General features: G+C 36.6%; 3 protein-coding genes across 3 annotated transcripts; 1 reads left to right on the top strand and 2 right to left on the bottom strand.

Annotated features, from left to right (window-relative positions):
- Positions 1 to 423: 423 nt before the first annotated feature.
- Positions 424 to 4,160, bottom strand: LOC125211072 (transmembrane 9 superfamily member 8-like). Its single transcript, XM_048110757.1, has 7 exons — positions 3,935 to 4,160; positions 2,725 to 2,889; positions 2,538 to 2,647; positions 2,341 to 2,449; positions 2,145 to 2,257; positions 1,912 to 2,062; positions 424 to 1,772 (listed from the first exon to the last, which is right to left on the bottom strand). The coding sequence occupies exons 1-7, from the start codon at positions 4,034 to 4,036 to the stop codon at positions 615 to 617; spliced, it is 1,908 nt and encodes a 635-aa protein (XP_047966714.1). The 5' UTR covers positions 4,037 to 4,160; the 3' UTR covers positions 424 to 614.
- Positions 4,161 to 9,240: 5,080 nt separating this feature from the next.
- LOC125211071 (BTB/POZ domain-containing protein NPY1-like) lies at positions 9,241 to 13,192 on the top strand. The gene is made up of 4 exons (XM_048110756.1): positions 9,241 to 10,040; positions 11,078 to 11,147; positions 11,252 to 12,421; positions 12,484 to 13,192. The coding sequence occupies exons 1-4, from the start codon at positions 9,979 to 9,981 to the stop codon at positions 13,021 to 13,023; spliced, it is 1,842 nt and encodes a 613-aa protein (XP_047966713.1). The 5' UTR covers positions 9,241 to 9,978; the 3' UTR covers positions 13,024 to 13,192.
- An 805-nt stretch (positions 13,193 to 13,997) lies between these two features.
- LOC125210175 (premnaspirodiene oxygenase-like) lies at positions 13,998 to 14,930 on the bottom strand. Its single transcript, XM_048109746.1, has one exon. The coding sequence runs from the start codon at positions 14,928 to 14,930 to the stop codon at positions 13,998 to 14,000; it is 933 nt and encodes a 310-aa protein (XP_047965703.1).
- Between the last annotated feature and the right edge of the window lie 5,100 nt (positions 14,931 to 20,030).

The raw sequence follows: 20,030 nt of genomic DNA on the forward strand, positions 1-20,030 counted from the left end.
TTTTAATATAGATATAAATGTTATGAATTTATACTCCATATAGATTCTATTTTGATTTCGGGCTGATTTGATTGAAATTTTATCCAATTAAAAATTTTGATCTTTAATAGCTAACATTCAGATTTCGAGCTAGTTCATGAGTTAGTCGGACTTGTTAAGTTAGGGCATAGTTTCGAAGTGCATTTATATACACTTTTTTGATTAAATATATGATAGACAAATCATACATTCAGATTTCGAGCTAGCCCATAAGTTAATCTGACTATTCAAGTTATGGCCTAGTTTTGAACTGCATTTATATACATATTTTAATGCAGATTTCAAGCTAGCCCATGAGTTTATCGGTTTGTTCAAGTTAGTGCCTAGTTTTGGAATGCAATTATATACATAAATTTTTATTGAGTAATGATAGACAAAACTATATATAGCATATAATAATATAGTCTTAGTAGCACGTTTTCCATTATCTGATCAACAAAAGGTAGTGCAGTTCTTCATTCTTGCTACAAAGATGACTCCAATAGTAAAGAATTTGAAATATGAACTTTTACAATAACTAATACAGATTTCCCTCAACAAGTTTGCAAAATATGGAAGCCCTGTATACAGCTCAATCAATCAATCTTGACAGAAGAATAAATCAGCCTGGTGAAGACGAAGCACGCATAGAATCCAATGGTGCCGGTGACAACGAAGAACGAATATGAAGCGAGCAGCATGTACCCGAAGTAGAGGGCGCCGGAGACGGGCTTCGTGATCTCGAGCTTCGTGAAGAAGTAGAAGGTTGCGTAGAGGAAGAGGTAGAGCGCTGAGGATCCGGACGTGAGGTACGACCTCCACCACCAGAGGTAGTCCTCGCTGCACAGCTGGAAGTAGCAGAGCACGATGGTTATCTCCGCGCAGGTGATGAGGAGGATGATGAAGACGATGAAGAGGAATCCGAAGATGTAGTAGAACTGGTTCAGCCAGATCGAGGTCAGGATGAAGAAGAGCTCGATGAAGACAGCTCCAAACGGTAGGATGCCTCCGATCAGAATGGAGAAGATGGGGTTCATGTACCATGGCTGCTCCGGGATCTGCCTAGGTATTTTGTTCGTCTTCACCGGGTTTTCAATTGCTGGCTTCTTGAAGCCCACGTAGCTCCCCACGACGACGAGCGGGACTGAGATTCCGAACCAGAGGAAGACCAATGCGAACATTGTCCCGAACGGCACTGCACCTGAAGATCTCTGACCCCAGATGAGAGCATTGAGCACGAAGAAGACACCAAACACGAGGCCAGGGAACAGGAATGCAGTCTGGAGTGCGATTTTCTTCCACTCCGTTCCTTTGAACATCTTGTAAATCCGGGCAGCAGAGTAACCAGCGAAGAGTCCCATGAAAACCCACACAAACAACATGGCCGTCATGAGCCCACCCCGGTTGGAAGGAGAGAGGAAACCGAGGACAGCGAAGACCATGGTGACGAGCATCATCCCGAGAAATTGTACACCGGTCCCGACATAAACACAGAGTAAGTCCGAGTTGGTAGGAGGCCTGAACACATCTGCGTGCACCAATTTCCATCCCGTCTCTTCCTGGGCCTCCTCCTGAGTCTCGAGTTCGTTGTACTTTGAGATGTCCCGGTAAAGTGTTCGCAGCATTATCATCGCAACCATGCCAGAGAGGAAGAGCACAATCATGAGAGAATTCACAATGGAAAACCAATGGATCTGATCATCAGTCATCAGAAGATACGTATCCCATCTTGATGCCCACTTCACATCACTCTCCTGAAGATAAGACAAAAAAGATGGAACTTTATTACGGTCGATTCGGTCAGGACTGCTATAAGTAGCATTGACAAAGGCAGCTACGAACTCACGGCTTATTAGTATGCAAAGTGTGAAAAAAGGCCTTTGAAATAATTACCTGGAATGCGACATCATAAGTAAAAATGATTTCTTGTTTATCTTCAACCTCTTGAGGGGAGTTCGAAGAAGAAACTGTTCTCTTTGACTGGGGATAGCATGTAGTGAGATGAGCATTCTTGTCCCATTTTCCATCATATTCGTGTTTGACACTACAGAACGAGGTATAAATAGGCAAGTTTATTTAACAGAGCACAAACCACTTGAAATAGCAGTACACCAGTGAAGACCAACCTAAATGGTATGACCTCAAAACCGACAATCCTAGCTGAATCAGTCAACTCATCTCTGTGAAACTTGACCGTAAAGCTCAAGTGGTTGTATATGAAGTATTTTTCATCCTTGCTCTGCGTATAATACATAATACTAAGTAAAGTAGGAATCCTGTAAGTAAATCATACAATTTCAAGGTTATGTTTAGCTAACTTACACCGGCATACTGCCCTTTCAGCCCAACATGATGACCGAGCTGGTAGATAGGAGGACCTTCTTGTTCTGACCTTGGGATCGGAACAACCAAAGGGAGATTATCAAGGATCCTGCAAAAACAGACTCATCAAATAAGCAAGACATGTTAAAAGAAGGGTCACAACAAATGAGATTTGTATACTGCAAAGGTTGATGTACATGTTAACACGATATTCATCCTGAATTTTTTCTTTGAATGCCTTTGCTTTTTTGGCATCGAGTGTAACTCGACAGACAACATTGCAGACTTGTGGTTCCCTCATTTTGAACTGCAGCAAAAGCATAAAACAAGAAGTCAATAATAAGAGAGAATGTCAAAGAGCATTGTGAAAGCGATAGGACGGACCACATAGGGGGAGTTCTCAATGCGGTCTCCACGAAGTACTTCTCCAAGATTTTCACTGCTGTCGACTATCTTGTTGGGGTGACAGTAGGGAAGAGAATAGTATGAATATGGAAGCTGAGTCTTTATAGAGGTCAGTTTGTTTACTTTCACGTTCAATGGATCTCCCTGCATTTGATTCGGGAAATAAAAAAGAAACAAGACACGGACAGAAAGGAGTGTTAGAACAGTCCAAGACCAACCAGAAACTTCTAAAAATGGACTCTCTAAACTTAGGAACAAGATTTCAGGCTACAAATTAGCCAACACTAAGAAATTCAAATTTCATATATGATTTACTGATGCCCTTGCCCAATGCGTCTCTTTCGCCTCCTCATTTTCACATTTTAAGAGTGCAATAGTATAGCATCAAGGACCGAGGGATGTGTTTTTCAATAATCACCCTACAGAGGAAATGTTTCATGACAGAAACTCGAACTAATTAAAAGTTCAGAACAGACAAGAATATTTCACAAGGTGAAAATGCACAATCTGCCAGCAACAATGCCTTCTGCATTACTCCGTATTTATGCAGGTAATAAAATCTACATGCTGCAACATTACAATATTATCCCTCGTCTTAACCAAGAAATGATATTGAAGAATGTGAAGCACCAATCGTGATCTCCTATACAAACTTCACTCAATCATACACAAGAGTTTCAACACAAAAGAACGGGAACAGGTTCAGAATCACGAGCAGTCCAAAATCAAAGTCCCATCTTGTCAACCACCCGTAGTAGTTCACTAATTATGCCCATCAGTCTCCACTAAACCCCTAAAGATTTCCTTCCACAGTCAAAACAATTGTATCACAAACACTCTAACACTCTACATTCTTCAGACCATTCAAAATTGGACTCCACAAACATTTTTGCTTACTCATACAAGCTTAAAAATATGTCAACACAATCCATCCCTTGATTTGAAGTCCAAAAATCCATGAAAACAAGCCCAAAACAGACAAATGAGCTGCTATCAAGAAATCTCTCTAATCAAAACCTATATCAAAATCAAAACTTTACACACTCAAGAGCATAGACAGGCACTAGATCTTCACACATAACCAATATCAAGAAACGAACAAAGTTCTTATCACATTGAATCATTAAATCAGAAAAAAACCCAAATCGAAATTTAGGTACAAAATCTTGGGTTTTAAGAAAGATTGAACCTTTTGAAAATCTTCGGGGGCAACACCCGGGAGATAGAAGCTGAAGGCATTGGGCGCAAGGAGCAAAATGCACAAGGCTGGGAAGAAGGAAAGCGCACGCATTGTATGAGATCCAAGAGCTGCTCTTCCAATGGCGGAATGGAGCAAATGGTATGTGGTTCCAGATCCAGGGAGAGGGAAGAAGGATGAAGGAAGGATCAGATCATTCGTGTGTGTTTTAAGATTGTCGGTTGCTTTGAGGTAGTTTTACTTTCACTCTTGGGCTACACCTCCCAATCAAGGATTATTATTTTAATCATTATTTACTCTTTTCGTACCCCAAAAATAATCTTAATTTGCTAAATGAAAGATTTCTCTCTCATAATAATTTCACTTTTTCTCTATTTTTATACTTTTTCGCCCTTTTACTTTATTCACTTTTTGTCATTCATTTTCTTAATTTAACAATTTCTTATTAAAATTCATGTTATCCATAAATATGACTATTTTTTATTGACAGAAAGAGAATTATTTTTTCTTTATCACTCATCTTTTTTACTTTATTCTTTATGCGTTCAGTCTCGTGGAGTATTAAATTTCGTGTCTAAAAAAAACCAATCAAATATAGTGAAATGGAAGAAGTATTTAAAAAATGAATTCGGTGTTTTAATAACATTAATGCTAGAATTGCATAATTATTATAGTAAAAGTATTTTTGGTACAAAGTTAATAGCTTAAATATATTTTTAATATTATTGAATGGTAATGATACTTTTATAAAAACCAAATAACTGAAGATGGGCCTATGTAAAGAAAACCCAATCCACTTCATCAAGTGACTCCAAAGTTCAACATTTTAACGGCCCATTTTGCGACCAAAATTAGAATTGTGGCGAAGGCACAGTTTTAGATATTTAGGGTACGTTTTGATAGTTATATTTCGCTAATATAATGACATTCAATCTAACTCTACTTGTTGTTATGCATGTTAGAGTTAAATTATTTCTTGCCATCAACTCGAATTTCCCCAAAGTTCTTTGTTGAAGAAAAAATTAAAAAACAAAACTCAAAGTGTAGATACATTAAAAAAAATTCAAAGAAAAAATCAAAGCAAATTAAAAGTTCGTGAATTTATACGTAAATAACCTTATTTATTAACTAACATGGCAAATCACAACTCTAACTGCCAACCGATGCCTCAATGTGTGATTAAATAATCTAAACAGCTTCAAATCCTTGGGTCAGCTGTCCCACCACCCATTGAGGTGCGTACAAATCAGCATGGGGAATAGTCACTGGATCCGTCGATGTATACCAAAAAAAATTAAATAATCTCATGCCTTAAAGTTCGTAAGGTTGGATTTCATTAATCTTTTTCTAAGTTGAGCTATCTAAAAGGAAAATTAGGGTCATAAATTTTTTAAAAATTAAGAAAATTTATTCCTATAAATTGGACAAGCAAAATATAAGATTGAAGTGTACCAAGATTTTAAAAGTGGATAAAGAGTCTAACTTAGTATTATGTACCAAGATTTTAAAAATTAAGAAAATTCTTGCACTTAGCATTATTTTCCAAGAATAACACGAATGTTTATACATTAAATTAGAAAATAGGGCAAAAAAACAAAGGAATATGGATACTCATAGTAGTAGGTACAAAATCATGTCGACCTTTATTCACATAAAACCTGGAGAGGATCTTATGGCTGTAACCCAGAATCAAAACAATTTTTGTCATTAAAGTAATTTAATTTCTTAAGGCCAAATTAAAAGGGTTTGTGAATTTATCAAATAAAATAGAATAAAGGTGGGGCATATTTAACATACGGTCCCCCACACTGAAAAGTGAGATAGCATATGCCTCCATCATAAAAATTTGGGACCCATTTTGGTCCATCATCATTAATCTATGATGATTTTATGCCCACGCCTATTTTTCCAATAATTATGGCTCTTAGCCCCAATTTCTTTTTCGAGATCATTTTCATGAGTAATGGGGAAAAATATTTAATGATTTTTCGGAAAAAGTTCGTCATCAGGAAAGTTTGGCCGTGTTGTAGTTTTGAAATTATTAAAAGTATTACTTACAATTGAAAAGATTAAGATTAATTATTATAGATGTAAAATAAAGACTGTGGCTCTCTTTTTTGATGATTTAAAAAAGCACAAAGTGAAAATGAATCAGTAAAATTTCAAATACAAACCAGGTTCAAAAGGCAATAATTAAAGACAATAAAAATAACAATTGATAAAAATTAAAAGAGAAAAAAACGAAATTAAACCAACATTCAAGGATTGGCAAGCTAAAAGATTTTTTGTTTGTTTATTTTTAATTCATTTACCACTTTGTGTGCATATGTATATTGGCCAAATGGTAGAGTAATTAATGTCCGGACCAAAAGTCACGGATCTACTAATAAAATCTAAAGAACTTCAAAATAGCACCCAAGCAACAAAATTTTCCTCAAAATAAACAAGAAAAACACATTGGATTTCACCAAGCTACATAGCATATTTTTAGTCTTCATACCAACAGTACCTGTTGATAACACTAAAGATTGAGGTTTTAGAGATAATTATTTCTAGATAATTCAAAAATGTTAAAGATAGTAAGTAGATGGAACCGATTATAAATTAAGTAGGTCTCATTTGAAAATTTAACTTCTGTTACATGTATTGTTCAATTTCTATTGTTATGATATCCCACATGGACTATATATAATTAGTATCATCGTTTTTCAGTTTCCAGTTTACAAATTTTATCACTCACCAAATTATGTGTTCCTGATTTATTGGCTATGATTATTTTGCTGGTGCTTTATTTTATTTTAATATAATTGTCGTACTTTGAGTAGTTGGGGGTGTTAATGTATAGAATTAATTGATTATAAAATCTTGAAACTAATTTTGCCCCTAAAAAGGCTACGATATTGGAATTGAATGTTGATGTGCCAAATTGAACTGGGACCCCATTGTATTGCCAGGAGCCTCAAGATTTCTAAATTGAAAAATAATCTTAAGCTTGCAAGATATTTTTTTATGCTCAAATTTTTGTTGTGAATTAAGCATGTTTAATTTAACATCTCCACTATAGAGTAAATTTGAGATTAATGAGTCAAGTAATCAGTTAACATTGACACATTGTATACAAACTACACATAAACTAGAATTAAGTATACATGTGTACTTTTATTGATGCATCTCAACATCAAATTGATTGCAAGTTAAACAAACCCTAAATACATTTTACATAGTGTGATGTCATTATCAAATAGCAATGACAAAGCTTTGAAAACTTAGTAATGAGTAAGTGATGATGATTACATGATGGATATGTTTTCATAGGATTTACTTGATTCATCTGACCAACTAATACTATAATTACCATTTCCAAAACTTGTAAATATAAACAAACTAATGATTGTTCCAGTTCAAATCAGTAGATATTTGATACTCCATTTAGCATGTTCTGTTTAACTGGATGAATTTATATGCATGTAAGTAAAATTTAGTAAGAGCATTTCCAAGGTAGAAGTAGATGAAGTCATCAAGGGAAGAAGGGGAAAATAAATATCCCTTTCCAAAAGAATTACTACTTCCGTCCCCGATTAAGAGTCACACTTTTCCATTTCGGTCCGTCTCCAATTAAGAGTCACACTTTATTTTTACCATAAATAGTGAGTAGGTCTCACATTCCACTAATTCAATTCACTCACATTTTATTATAAAACCAATATAAAAAAATGGATTCCACCTTCCATTAACTTTTTCAACCAACTTTTCTTTACATTTCTTAAAACTCGTGTCCGGTCAAAATATGACTCTTAATCGGGGACGGAATTGTTAGGCTAGGAACATTCTATCCTTAATGTGACATAATAAAATAGAATTGTGGAAATCAGTCAACTTTTGGCTGGTATGGTGTAGCTTAACTTTGTCAAATATACCTTCCTACAAATTATTTTATTGGCCCAAAATTGGGCAATATATGCAGAATGAATGTGGTTGGATAATCAATAAATCTGAGGGTCTATAGATTGGTCTCCACAATTACTATCCAATTTTAGGCCCCCTAACAAAATGATTCACATGCTCACTTGCACCATTTCAATTTACTTTACCTGCTATATGAATGACATCTCCTTATTTTTGTCATTTAAACCAAGAAATGAATGTATTTGTCCGTCCCATTATATATGACACATTTTTTTTGGCACAAACTTTTAGATAGTGTTATTTAATAGTTAAATGAACATAGAAAACAATAAGAGAGAAGATAAAGTAAGAAAGAGATATAGTGTTACTTTTTTGCTATAAAAGGAAATACGCCATTTATAATGAGACGATCCAAAAAGGAACATGCCTCTGAACGGAGGGAGTAGTACTGAATCAATTCAAATATGAGTAAAAGGTTTATGATAACCTTATTGTAAAAGGAAAAATTGAAATTTCAAATAATTGTAAAATTGAGTTATTCCAAACACACATGCAGAGTACATACTCAGAACACACATCTTACACACACAACAAACACACTTCCACATAACACACACAATGTGTGTGTGTATGCAAAGTGTGTGCATATAGTGTATGTGAAGTGTGTGTAGTATATGCATGCAACGTGCGCGCTTGTGCAACGTATGTATTATATGTGCAGTGTGCAATGTGCCTGATGCTATGGAGGGACCCCTATTTCGGCTCTTATACACACTGCTACTATGGCAGCAGTGGAGATTTTTCTTGTAGCTCGCCTTCTCTCTCTTTTCGCAGTGCATTTTTGTGCATAATGTATGTATGTAGTAGTAGTGTGTAGTATGCATTGTACGTGTATGCATGCAGTACATGTATAATTATGTGTGTGTGTGCAATGTGTGTTGTGTATACTATATAGTGTATGTGTGTGTAACAATGTGCATTATTTTTGTGTATATGCGGTATCTTTCACTTCGTTTTTTTTTTAGTATGCTTTCTAATATATCAAACAAAGGTATTGGAGTATCATTTAATTAGGTGCTATTCTTTCTCCCTCAATTATAACTCTCTTACCTTTTGTTCCATTTTTACCAATGAATTCATTCCCTCCTGATCATATCAAAAATGAAGTCATTGTCCAATTAATTCAGTGGCATCTATGGTTGACTAATTTTATGGCATGAAATGTTGTCACACAACACAACTACCTACTGCAATTATTGGCAAAGAATTTTCATGAATTTTTTTTTTTTTTAAAAAAAGAATAAAAATGGGGCAGGGGCAAAAAGGTCCACACAAGGTTGGCGTGCATTAACTGCACAAAGCTTGATAAAGCAGCGTAGTGTGTGCATTCCTCTGTTCCTCTCTGTCAATCTCCCACTTACTCCATACACTACGCCACCATCTCTCTCTCTCTCTCTCCTCTGCACCCCAACGCTTCACATAGTGCGACAACTCCCTCAGTATTCCCAGTCCCTCCACCTCAGAAACAAATACACGCATGTCGCCTTCATTTAGTATAGCCAGAGAGAGAAAGGTGCAATCTTGAGATTCGCGACCTGAAAAAGATGAGATCTTGGCAAATCAGGAGGAGTAATAGCCAAGGCGGCTATGAAAAATTTTAAGACTATAATCTGTCACAGCATTTATGGCATCACATCACCTCATTTCGCAAGCAGATTCTCTACTCTTGTCTCTCAATTGCGCCGGCTCGCCACCCGAGGAGGAGGCCCTTTTCCTTCAAGTGGGGCGCCTGTGAATCAGAGAAAAAACACAAAAAGATAAATTTTTTTTCTAGCAGCTGCTGAGATTGTTGGGGGGTTTTGTTTCTTTGTGTTTGTTTTTCCTATTTTGTGGAAGAGGACGACGCTGATGTGTTCTGGTCGGAGAGGGACTCATAATGTGTGATGGGATAACGTAAAGATTCCTTCTTTTGTCTCTTTTAGGTCGCAGAGAATGATTCTTGGTGTTTTCAGTTTCTTGCCCTTTTCGGACCTATATGTATTTTGTTTCCCAGAATTTCTTCATTGAAAGTTCCAAGGAGTTCAGTTTTGAACAAGTTTGAAGGTGAAGATAATTAAAATAAGTAAAAGATGAAGTATATGAAGCTGGGGTCGAAGCCGGATGCTTTTCATGCTGAAGGGAATTGTGTGAGGTAAATAGTTGTGTGTGCTTGTGTGTGAGTTTTCCTGTTCTCATATTGTGTTTTCATTATTTGATCTTAATGTTATTTGGTTCATGATGATTTATGCAATTATGCTCATTAGTTTTAGAGTCCATGTCAAAGATTCTCCTTTTCTTAAATTTACATGTTTACTTGGCTTGAATTTGTGAGTAGAAACAGTATTTTACCTTTTTACCTTTGTTACTTTAGTAGAATTTCTCTTCTCCCCCTGCAAAGAGAAGTTTTAGGCTTGGTGTTAATTACTACTCCATACTCATCAGTGTGCTACTTATATTTTTAGTTATAGGAATTTCTCACTTTCATTATTCACACTTTATGTGGAGGGCCCATTGGAACTGTAAAGTGTGAGACCTACTTAGCCTAAGGTTTTACATGTTAATGTATATTTAATTCTAGCAAAAGATTAGAAAGTAGCTTGTATGTCGTTGATCACCTTTTGTCTTCAATTTTTATTTTGTCTTCCTTTTTTGCTGGCCATGTTGCCTCATCCCTTTTAATTTAAATGCAGACACTTATTCATCATGTTTTGATTATTCTGAGTTGATGATATAGATAAGTACTTTCATTGCTCACAGATAGATTAAGATTAAAATCAAACACCATTAGTGAAATTTGCAGGTTTCATCCTATAAACAGAATGTTTTCTACAAACAATAGTATGCTTATCATTCCCCTGAGTTTTATGCAATCTGGAGCCATTCTGTGCCTCATTTAAGAAGAAACATAGGTTGTGAAGTTTAAAACTTATAAAAAAATTTGACAAGCATTTTATGTAACAATTTGAGTTTGATCTCATTCATACACCTATGATAATACAACTTCTATAAATGAGGTGAATGTTCAAAGCCACTTGAAAGGTTGTCTGTTGAACTTGGTTGAGTTTGAATGTTCAAAGCCGCATGATTGCACATTGACAGTCCATTAACAGATACACTCTTGTTACATAATGCCTTATTAGTTCCGTAGCATGTCACAATGTAAGGTAACTCTTGTACAATTCGCTGCAGGTATGTGTCATCTGAATTGGCGACGGATGTCATCATAAGTGTTGGAGATGTGAAGTTCCTTCTCCATAAGGTGACATTTTCTGGAAGTTAAACTGTTTCTTGCTGATCTTTTTCTGATTTTGAGTTAGAGCTGTGTCTAATTGTGAAAGTTTGTGTTTGGATTTGCCTTTGCAGTTTCCTCTCTTGTCCAAGAGCAATAAGTTACAAAAGCTCGTATCAGGACTGAACGAGGAAAGCCCTGATGAAATCCAGTTGGTTGATTTCCCTGGTGGCCCTAAAGCATTTGAGATATGTGCCAAATTCTGTTATGGCGTGGCAGTGACTCTCAATCCCTACAACGTTGTGGCTGCACGCTGTGCAGCAGAGTATCTTGAAATGACCGAGGATATTGACAGGGGTAACCTGATCTTGAAGATTGACATATTCCTCAACTCCAGTGTGCTACGCAACTGGAAAGATTCCATCATCGTCCTACAGACCTCCAAATCTCTCCTTCCATGGTCCGAGAATCTAAAGATAGTCGGTAGGTGCATAGACTCAATAGCATCCAAAACTTCGGTGGATCCTTCGCTGATCACCTGGTCTTACACGTACAACAGAAGACTGGCAACATCAGACCAAATAATCCGCAGTGGACTGAAATTCTCTGAAAAGTTGGAATCCGTGCCTAGAGACTGGTGGATCGAAGATATCTGTGAGCTGGACATTGACCTGTACAAGAGAGTCATGCTCGCGATAAAATCCAAAGGCAGAATGGATGGTGGCGTTATTGGGGAGGCATTGAAGGCGTACGCCATGAGATGGCTGCCAGATTCTGTCGATGCATTGGTGTCTGAAGTTCACATCAACAGAAACAAATCCTTAGTCGAAACTATAATCTGCTTGCTCCCTTCGGATAAAGGTATCAGTTGTGCCTGCAGTTTCTTACTGAAATTACTCAAAGTTGCTATTCTCATAGAAGCCGATGATTCATCAAGAGAAGTGCTGATAAAGAACATCAGTTTGAAACTCGACGATGCTCTGGTCAGTGATCTCTTGATCCCAGCAAGGCCTCCTCAGACAACTATCTACGACATTGAACTTGTTCAACGCCTCGTGGATTTGTTTATGGAGAATGAGATAAGTAAGAAGGATAAGAAGATGCTTGAGAAGAATGGGGGTGACTTTGTTTTAGGGTATGGATCTTGGTTGAAAGTTGGGAAGATCGTAGATGGTTACCTTGCAGCAGTTGCTCGTGACCAGAGCCTCACCGTGTCTAGTTTCTTCAAACTGTCCCAGTCAGTTCCTGAGACGGCCAGACCGATTCATGATGGATTATATGGCGCCATTGACATCTATCTAAAGGTGCATTCTTTTTTCTCAGTTTGCAATAATTTTGTAAAACTGAAATGTGTCATATATTGCAGGAGCATAGTGGATTGACAAAATCTGAGAGGAAGAGGTTGTGTGGGCTAATGGACGTGAAGAGACTGACGACGGACGCCACCATGCACGCAGCGCAGAACGAGCAGCTGCCACTACGCGTTGTGGTGCAAGTTCTATTCTTCGAGCAGGCAAGGACATCAGCAGCTACTCATGCTATCAGCAACATCGAGGATGCCCCTAGAAAGACCAAAGGGAACTGGGGGAAGACGGCGCCTGAAAAACGCAAATCTCTCAGAAAACAGATGGATGAGCTGAAAATGAAAGAAGAGGAGGAGGAAGCAGTGAAAAGTGGAAAACTTGTGAAAAGAGGCAGCAAGAACGGGGGATCGAGTGCGCAGTTGCTGCCATCACGTTCGAGGAGGATATTCGACAGACTGTGGATGATTGGGAAAGGGGTGGCCAATGGAGAGAACAAGAGCTCTGAGACTTCAGGGAGCTCTCAAAGCCCGGCCTCAATGATCCGAGGAGAAACAAAGTCGTCTGGCTCGTCTTCAAGGCATCGGAGACACTCGATTTCGTGATGATGGTAAGTGTAAAGTGGTAGTAGGATCTCCATTTACTGTAGTAGGAAAACTGCATTGTATCAGTTTCTTTGGATAATCCTGTGGTGTTGTTTTCATTCATCTCTTCTGCACATCATTGTATCAATTGGTTGAATTCTTGTATATCTATTTCTCATTTAGTTCCCAAGGATTTCATGTTTAGAAATGTTGTCTTTTGTTTTATCCGAACCGAACCAAACCGAAATTTTGAAATTCGGTTCGGTTTTTTTGATTTTTCGGTTCGGTTTTAAAAATACAAAAATTTCGGTTTTTCGGTTCGATTCGATTTGGGCGAAAAAAAATACATTTATAATATATATTCTTCTAATATATTTTTATATAATAAATATTATATATATTCTATTAATTTTATATTATATATATTTATATTCTATTAGTGTATATAAAGTAAATTAGATATATTAATATTTTTTTTCGGTTTTGTTTTGAAATTTCGGGTTTTTCGGTTTGGTTCTGTTTTTTAAGTTCGGTTTTCGGTTTTTCAGTTTTCAGTTTTTCGGTTCGGTTCGGTTTCAATTTTAGCCTAAATTCGGTTTTTCGGGTTCGGTTCGGTTTGGGCGAAAAATCAAACCGAAACCCGAATGCACAGCCCTAGTCCCACTTGTATATATTAGTTTTAAATGATATGTGACTAGAATGAGTTAGTGGAATGTGGGGTCTCTTTACCATTTATGGTAATTATGAACCGGGACTCTTATTCATGGACGGAACAAAATGGAAAAACAAACTCTTAATCGTGGACTTTGAATAATTTCATAACTCATGTTAATTAATAATTACGCTTGTGAAAATACTGTCACACAAAAATATAGTCTTAACAGTTGACGACAGCACGAGTTTTAATACCCACCTCATTAATAATAAAAATTTAATATAAATAGATAAAGACTGAATTCAGTGGACTGACTCAAAATGGAAAAAGAAGACTATTTTTATGCAGTACTTACGTAGACGACTGCTTTGATGTCCTCTTTCCTGATAGGAAACTGGAGCTCTCCAGTCTCCTGGAGGCGAAGCAGGACATCAATGATATCTTCGTTACCAAACTCGCCGTTGCCCTTCCTCCCTCTCTCCCCCTCCTCGATCTTTGCCAGATTGCGCTGGTGCTGTCGGATGAGCTCGTCGAGAATCACATCAAGCTTATGCCTCATCATCAGCAGCCTGATCTTAGTCCAACTAAAGGTGTTGATGACAAACGAGGAAGGAAAGAAATCCGCAATCTCAAACCCTCCCGCCATCTGGATCCCGTCTCGCAGAATCTTAATCAGCGTGTCCTTGTCCTTGGACACCTTCCCAAAGGCGGCGCGAGAGGTGACCGAGCTCATCATGGAGAAAATACTGTCGCTGATGTTGACAGGCTGTCCTCCATCCGCGCGGCTGCGGATGGAGGAAATTAAGTTAGAGACCTCGTCTCTGCGGATGGAGGCGAAGGAGCGGACGCTGCGGGGGCTGAGGAGCTCCATGATGCAGATCTTGCGCATCTGGCGCCAGTAGTCGCCGTAGGGGCTGAAGGCGATGTCGCGGTAGTTGTACCACAAGACCTTGATTCCGATGGAGTCGGGTTTGTCCGCGTAGCAGGGGTCGTGCTGCTTGAGAATCTCGCGGGATAGCTCCCGCGAGGATACGACAATGGTGTCGACCTCGCCTAGCTTGAGGCGCATGATGGGGCCATATTGGTTGGAAAGGGGAGTGATGGAGCGGAAGGCGAGGGCGCTGAGGAGGTGCATGTTTCCGATGACGGGTAGGGGTTTGGGGCCCGGGGGCCAGTTGGAGGAGGTGGGTTTGGATCGGGTTCGGGTTCGGATGAGGAAGAGGGCTATGGGGAGGATGAGAGCTAGAGCTGCCAAGCTCCATGAAACTTCCATTTTGTGTTGTGATGAGTTTGCATGGGAAGGGGATAGGCTTATATAGGATATGTTTAATGGTGAAGATGATGAAATATCAAACAAGTCGGCTCAATTACTAACTAATTCGAGTAAACCTTGGTGTTGTATATTTGTCTCATTTTGACCTAGGCTCGAGTTATAACACTTTTGATTGGATAGACTTTTAATTAACGTATACTTTTAATGACGGATGCACTAACTATTGGATAGACTTTTAATGAACACATACTTTTAACAACGGTTGAACTAACCAAAATAATAAATCGGGATTCCTAATAGTAACATTTTCTTGAATCTTGTTCTCGTAGAAATCAATCGGTTGTAACAGGATGAAGGGAGTGGTAATTACCTAAAAATTGAGACATTTTTTAGTAAATGACGGGACAATTGCACACATAGGAGAGTGATGAATTGCTAACTCATCAATTGCTAACTACAACTAATTTAAGGTCATATGATTTTAGAAAACGTATGGTCTATAATTTGTCATGTGTAATTTTCGTAAAAAATTAAAAATTTTCTTTAAGAATGAATTTTTTTTCAAATTTTGACGTCTGGAACATATGCATGTAGGATATCATTGGAATCCTTATGAAATTATCTTCAATTTGATATATGTTATATGAATTTAAAGTTCTGGGATTTCTTTTAAAAGTTAGTTATAACTAAACATGTAGTTAATTGACATCAATACTCCTATTCATATTTTTTGGAATTAATCATATGGCCTTATTGATGTTTTTCGTTGATCGTAATGACATTTAGGGATTAATGATCTAAGCCCTTAATTTGAATATCTAATGACTATTATTTAGTTGTAGTTAGCAATTAAGTTATGAGTTAACAATATAACACTCTCCTATAGACATATTAGCGAAATATGAGAATATTTTTAAAAGTAGTATAAAAATTAAAAATACGACAGATATCTCAAAATAACGTTTCATACTATAGTAAGATCCAATTATACGCAATCAATTATTGGTAGTGTGGCATCATGAATTGCAAACATGTCCAAGGCAACAATATAAAAGCCACATTTCGACCTAGCATAATTATAAATATTCTTCATCTTTTTATTAGCTTAAATTCGACTATCAATTTCGTAAGTAGTACTTAGTTAATAAATTGCAGGTGCTCTTTTGAAAAATTGCGTTCAAGATTGGTGTCTACTTAAATTGAGCTGAAGTGTCAGGTAAGTTCGTCGCTCTCTCATTTTTCAGTCAACTTTAAATTATTAATTTTTTTTTATCTTACTGTATTATTTTCCAATCTCCATATTTGACGTAATTGCAAATCACAAAGACTAGTTTAAACAAACACCAGCTCCTAACATTATAAATGGATTTTAATGACATAATTTCTTGAAAACTTTTTTAATACTTATAATTATAGTAATATGTTTATTACTGGAAATTTTTAAAATATTGTTTGGATTCGGATGTTTGTTGGACTGTAAGGACCGACACCCCCCAAATTAGCTGAGCGATAAAATTTTATAAGATGTATGATTAGGGAGGTGTTATATTGCTAACTTAATACTTCATTGCTAACTATAACTAAATAATAGTCGTTAGATATTTAAATTAAGGGCCTATATTATCAATTTCGAAATGTCAATACGATCAATAAAAAACGTCAACAAGGGTATTAAGATTAATTTACAACAAATTAGTTGTAACTAACTTTTGAAAAATAAATCATAACTTTAAAACGTATATAACTTTCTCGATTTAAATTATTTTTTGCACAACATATATCAAATTAAAGATAATTTTATGAGGATTCTAACGAGATATCACTTGCATATAGAGATGCCCAAGGTTTTCGGTTCTGCCGGTTAACCGCGGAACCGTAACAACCGGTTCCTGTTCCGAACCGAAACCGTGACATTTTTTACGAACCGGAACCTCCATATTTGGAACCGTGGGCGGGTTCCGGTTCAAGATTTTACGAACTGAAACCGTCACCGAACCGCCGGTTTCACGGTTCCGACGAGGTATTAGAGGCGTCAACCGTTGGCAGCCAAGGAGCAGCTTTTTCATTCGGCTTTTTGACCGGAACCGGCTGTTTTACCCGAAAACTGCCGGTTTTGTCCGAAATTCAAATTTTTATTTATTTTTATTTGTTTATTTTTTAATTCTGATTTTGAATTCAAATTGATCCATTTCCCCCCTCCCCCATTTTTATCTATAATACCCCCTTCTATCCTCACTTACATTCACCCCATTTCATATTTTTTTATTAATATTCCGACGACACTTGTAAATTATATCACATTGTTGTATATATATTGAAAATTGTAATGTATTATTGTCCGTTACAACTCAAATTCAATAAAATTGATATGATTTTCACCTTATTCGTCTTATTTCAATTGAAATTATCCATTGTCTTGTTCCAGTTTATTGTATAAGTCCAAAATTCCAAATTACATAGCAAAAACAAATGAAAAACCGCCAAAACGAACCGGAACAGCGAGGAACCGTCCGAAAACTGGCGGTTCGGAACCGGAACTGCCGGTTTTCGAACCGAAACCGAACCCGGAACTGCATGGTTCGGTTCCGGTTCCGATTCCACATTTCACGAAACTGGGGAACCGTCGGTTCACGAACCGTGGCATGTCTACTTGCATATGTTCCGACGTCAAAATTTGAAAAAAAAATCACAAAATTTTAATTTTTTCGTAAAGCACAAATGTCAACATAGTGTATAAAATATGTCAATATAATACATGTAGAATGTCAAGATAAGCAATGTGTTAACATTCTCAAAGCATTGTGTTGACATTCTCAAAGTATTGTGTTGATATTTTTGAAACACTATATTGACATTTTCATCCAAAACCCTAATTTGATATTTTTTTATCTTTTTTGATTTAATTAATAAAAATGAAAATTACACGTGGCAAATTATAGACCACAAGTTTTCTAAAATACTACTATGATCTTAAATTAGTTGTAGTTAGCAATTAAATGAGGAGTTAACAATTGATCACTCTCTTGTATGATTAATACTCCCTCCGTCACACTCAAGATGACCACATTCTTGAGTGGCACGTGATTTTAGGAAGTGTTGTTAGATAGAATAAAGTATAGAAGAAAAATGTAGTTGAATATTTTAATGAGGAGAGAGGAAGTTATTTTAAAATTGGAAAGTGACTATCTTGACTAGTACAAACAAAAAAAGGAAAGGTGACCATCTTGAATGGGACGGAGGGAGTAGTAAAAAAAAAAAAAACTTAAACTGAGGGACAAAAGAATGTAATCAAATACAAACTCTAAATATTATATAAATTCTAAACTATGATCTGGACCGTTACAAAATGTCAACAGATAACAAAATAACAGCAACAAAAAATGTCAACACAGTGTCAACGGTTGACGCAGTGTTGACACTCTGTTGATCACCTTTTGTCTTCAATTTTTATTTTATATTCCTTTTTTGCTGGCCATGTTGCCTCATCCCTTTTAATTTAACTGCATACACTTATTCATCATGTTTTGATTATTCTGAGGTGATGATATAGAATATAGATAAGTACTTTCCTCGCTCACTGATGCATTAAGATTAAAATGAAGCTCCACTAATGAAATTTTCAGGTTTCATCCTATAAACAGAATGTTTTCTACAAACAGTAGCATGCTTATCACTCCCCTGAGTTTTATGCAATCCGGAGCCATTCTGTGCCTCATTTTAGAAGAAACATAGGTTGCGAAGTTTAAAACTTATACAGAAATTTGACAAGCATTTGATGTACTAACAATTTGAGTTTGATCTCATTCATACACCTACGATAATTCAACTTCTATTAGATGAGGTGAATGTTCAAAGCTGCTTGGACATGAATTATACTCCCTCCGTCCCCGAATACTTGACACGGTTTGACCCGGCACGGATTTTAAGAAATGTAATGGAAAGTGTGTTGAAAAAGTTGGTGGGATGTGGGTCCTACTTTTAAAGTATTAGTTTTATAATAAATGTGAGTAGGAATGAGTTAGTGGAATATAGGGTCCACTACCAAAAATGGAAAAAGTGAACTGTGTCAAGTATTCGGGGATGGACCGAAATGGTAAACTGTGTCAAGTATTCGGGGACGGAGGGAGTATATATTTGTTAGGATGCCTTGAATTATTACATGTTTTAGTTTTGAGCCTTAATTGTTGTATTAGGCCCAGTTCGTCTCTTGTACCTATTTATATAGAAGTAGGGCACAATAACTTTAGTATCTGTAACCGCAGTCACAATACAATTTGTTCTCCGTTCTTGCCTGTGGATGTAGCCAACACAATGTTGGTGAACCACGTAAATAATGTGTCTCGTTACGTTCTTTTGTTTGTCGATTACACAACTGCTCTGTTTGTCATAACATACACCTATGATAATTCAACTTCTATTAGATGAGGTGAATGTTCAAAGCTGCTTGGAAGGCTGTCTGTTGAACTTGGTTGAGTTTGATTGCATTTGGAGCAGTATTGATGTGTTTCGTGCACATTGACAGTCCATTAACAGATAGGCTGTTGTTACGTGGTGCCTTATTATTTCCGTAGCGTGTCACAATGTATGGTAATCTTGTACAATTCGTTGTAGGTATGTGTCATCTGAATTGGCGACGGATGTCATCATAAGTGTTGGCGATGTGAAGTTCCTTCTCCATAAGGTGACATTTTCTGGAAGTTTTTCCTTGTATTTACCTACAAATTGGGAAGTTTTTTCAAATATATTTTTCTTATGTATTTCAGTATTCTAGGCTCTTCTATTGTAATTATGTTTAATGTTGTGTGACCCTATAACTATGGTCAGATTTGCATGATTTTTTGGACATACTCCTTCAAAGTTAAAGTGACCAAAATACCATTTCTACTTTATTTTTTGGCATTTCTCTACTTTATATAGTAGTACAACATGCATAAATTTTGCTGTCGAATACTCCCTTCGTCCCCAAAGAATATACACTTTAGGTTCGGCATGAGTTTTAATGCAAAACTGGTAAAGTATTAGAGAAGTAAAAAGAAAAAGTTATTAAATTATTGTTAGTGGAGAATGAATTTTATCTCATTAGAGAGAAAAAAGTTACCA

The sequence above is a fragment of the Salvia hispanica genome, chromosome 3 (genome assembly GCF_023119035.1).
Source record: "Salvia hispanica cultivar TCC Black 2014 chromosome 3, UniMelb_Shisp_WGS_1.0, whole genome shotgun sequence".
NCBI classification, from domain to species: Eukaryota; Viridiplantae; Streptophyta; class Magnoliopsida; order Lamiales; family Lamiaceae; genus Salvia; species Salvia hispanica.

Excerpts from the sequence above, each read along its gene's own strand:
- LOC125210175 (XM_048109746.1), bottom strand. The coding sequence starts at position 14,930 with ATGGAAGTTTCATGGAGCTTGGCAGCTCTAGCTCTCATCCTCCCCATA.
- LOC125211071 (XM_048110756.1), top strand. The coding sequence starts at position 9,979 with ATGAAGTATATGAAGCTGGGGTCGAAGCCGGATGCTTTTCATGCTGAA. Across the intron at positions 10,041-11,077 it reads GCTGAAGGGAATTGTGTGAG|GTATGTGTCATCTGAATTGG; the intron begins GTAAATAGTTGT and ends AATTCGCTGCAG. Across the intron at positions 12,422-12,483 it reads CCATTGACATCTATCTAAAG|GAGCATAGTGGATTGACAAA; the intron begins GTGCATTCTTTT and ends CATATATTGCAG.
- LOC125211072 (XM_048110757.1), bottom strand. The coding sequence starts at position 4,036 with ATGCGTGCGCTTTCCTTCTTCCCAGCCTTGTGCATTTTGCTCCTTGCG. Across the intron at positions 2,450-2,537 it reads GATGAATATCGTGTTAACAT|GATCCTTGATAATCTCCCTT; the intron begins GTACATCAACCT and ends CTGTTTTTGCAG. Across the intron at positions 1,773-1,911 it reads CTTATGATGTCGCATTCCAG|GAGAGTGATGTGAAGTGGGC; the intron begins GTAATTATTTCA and ends TCTTATCTTCAG.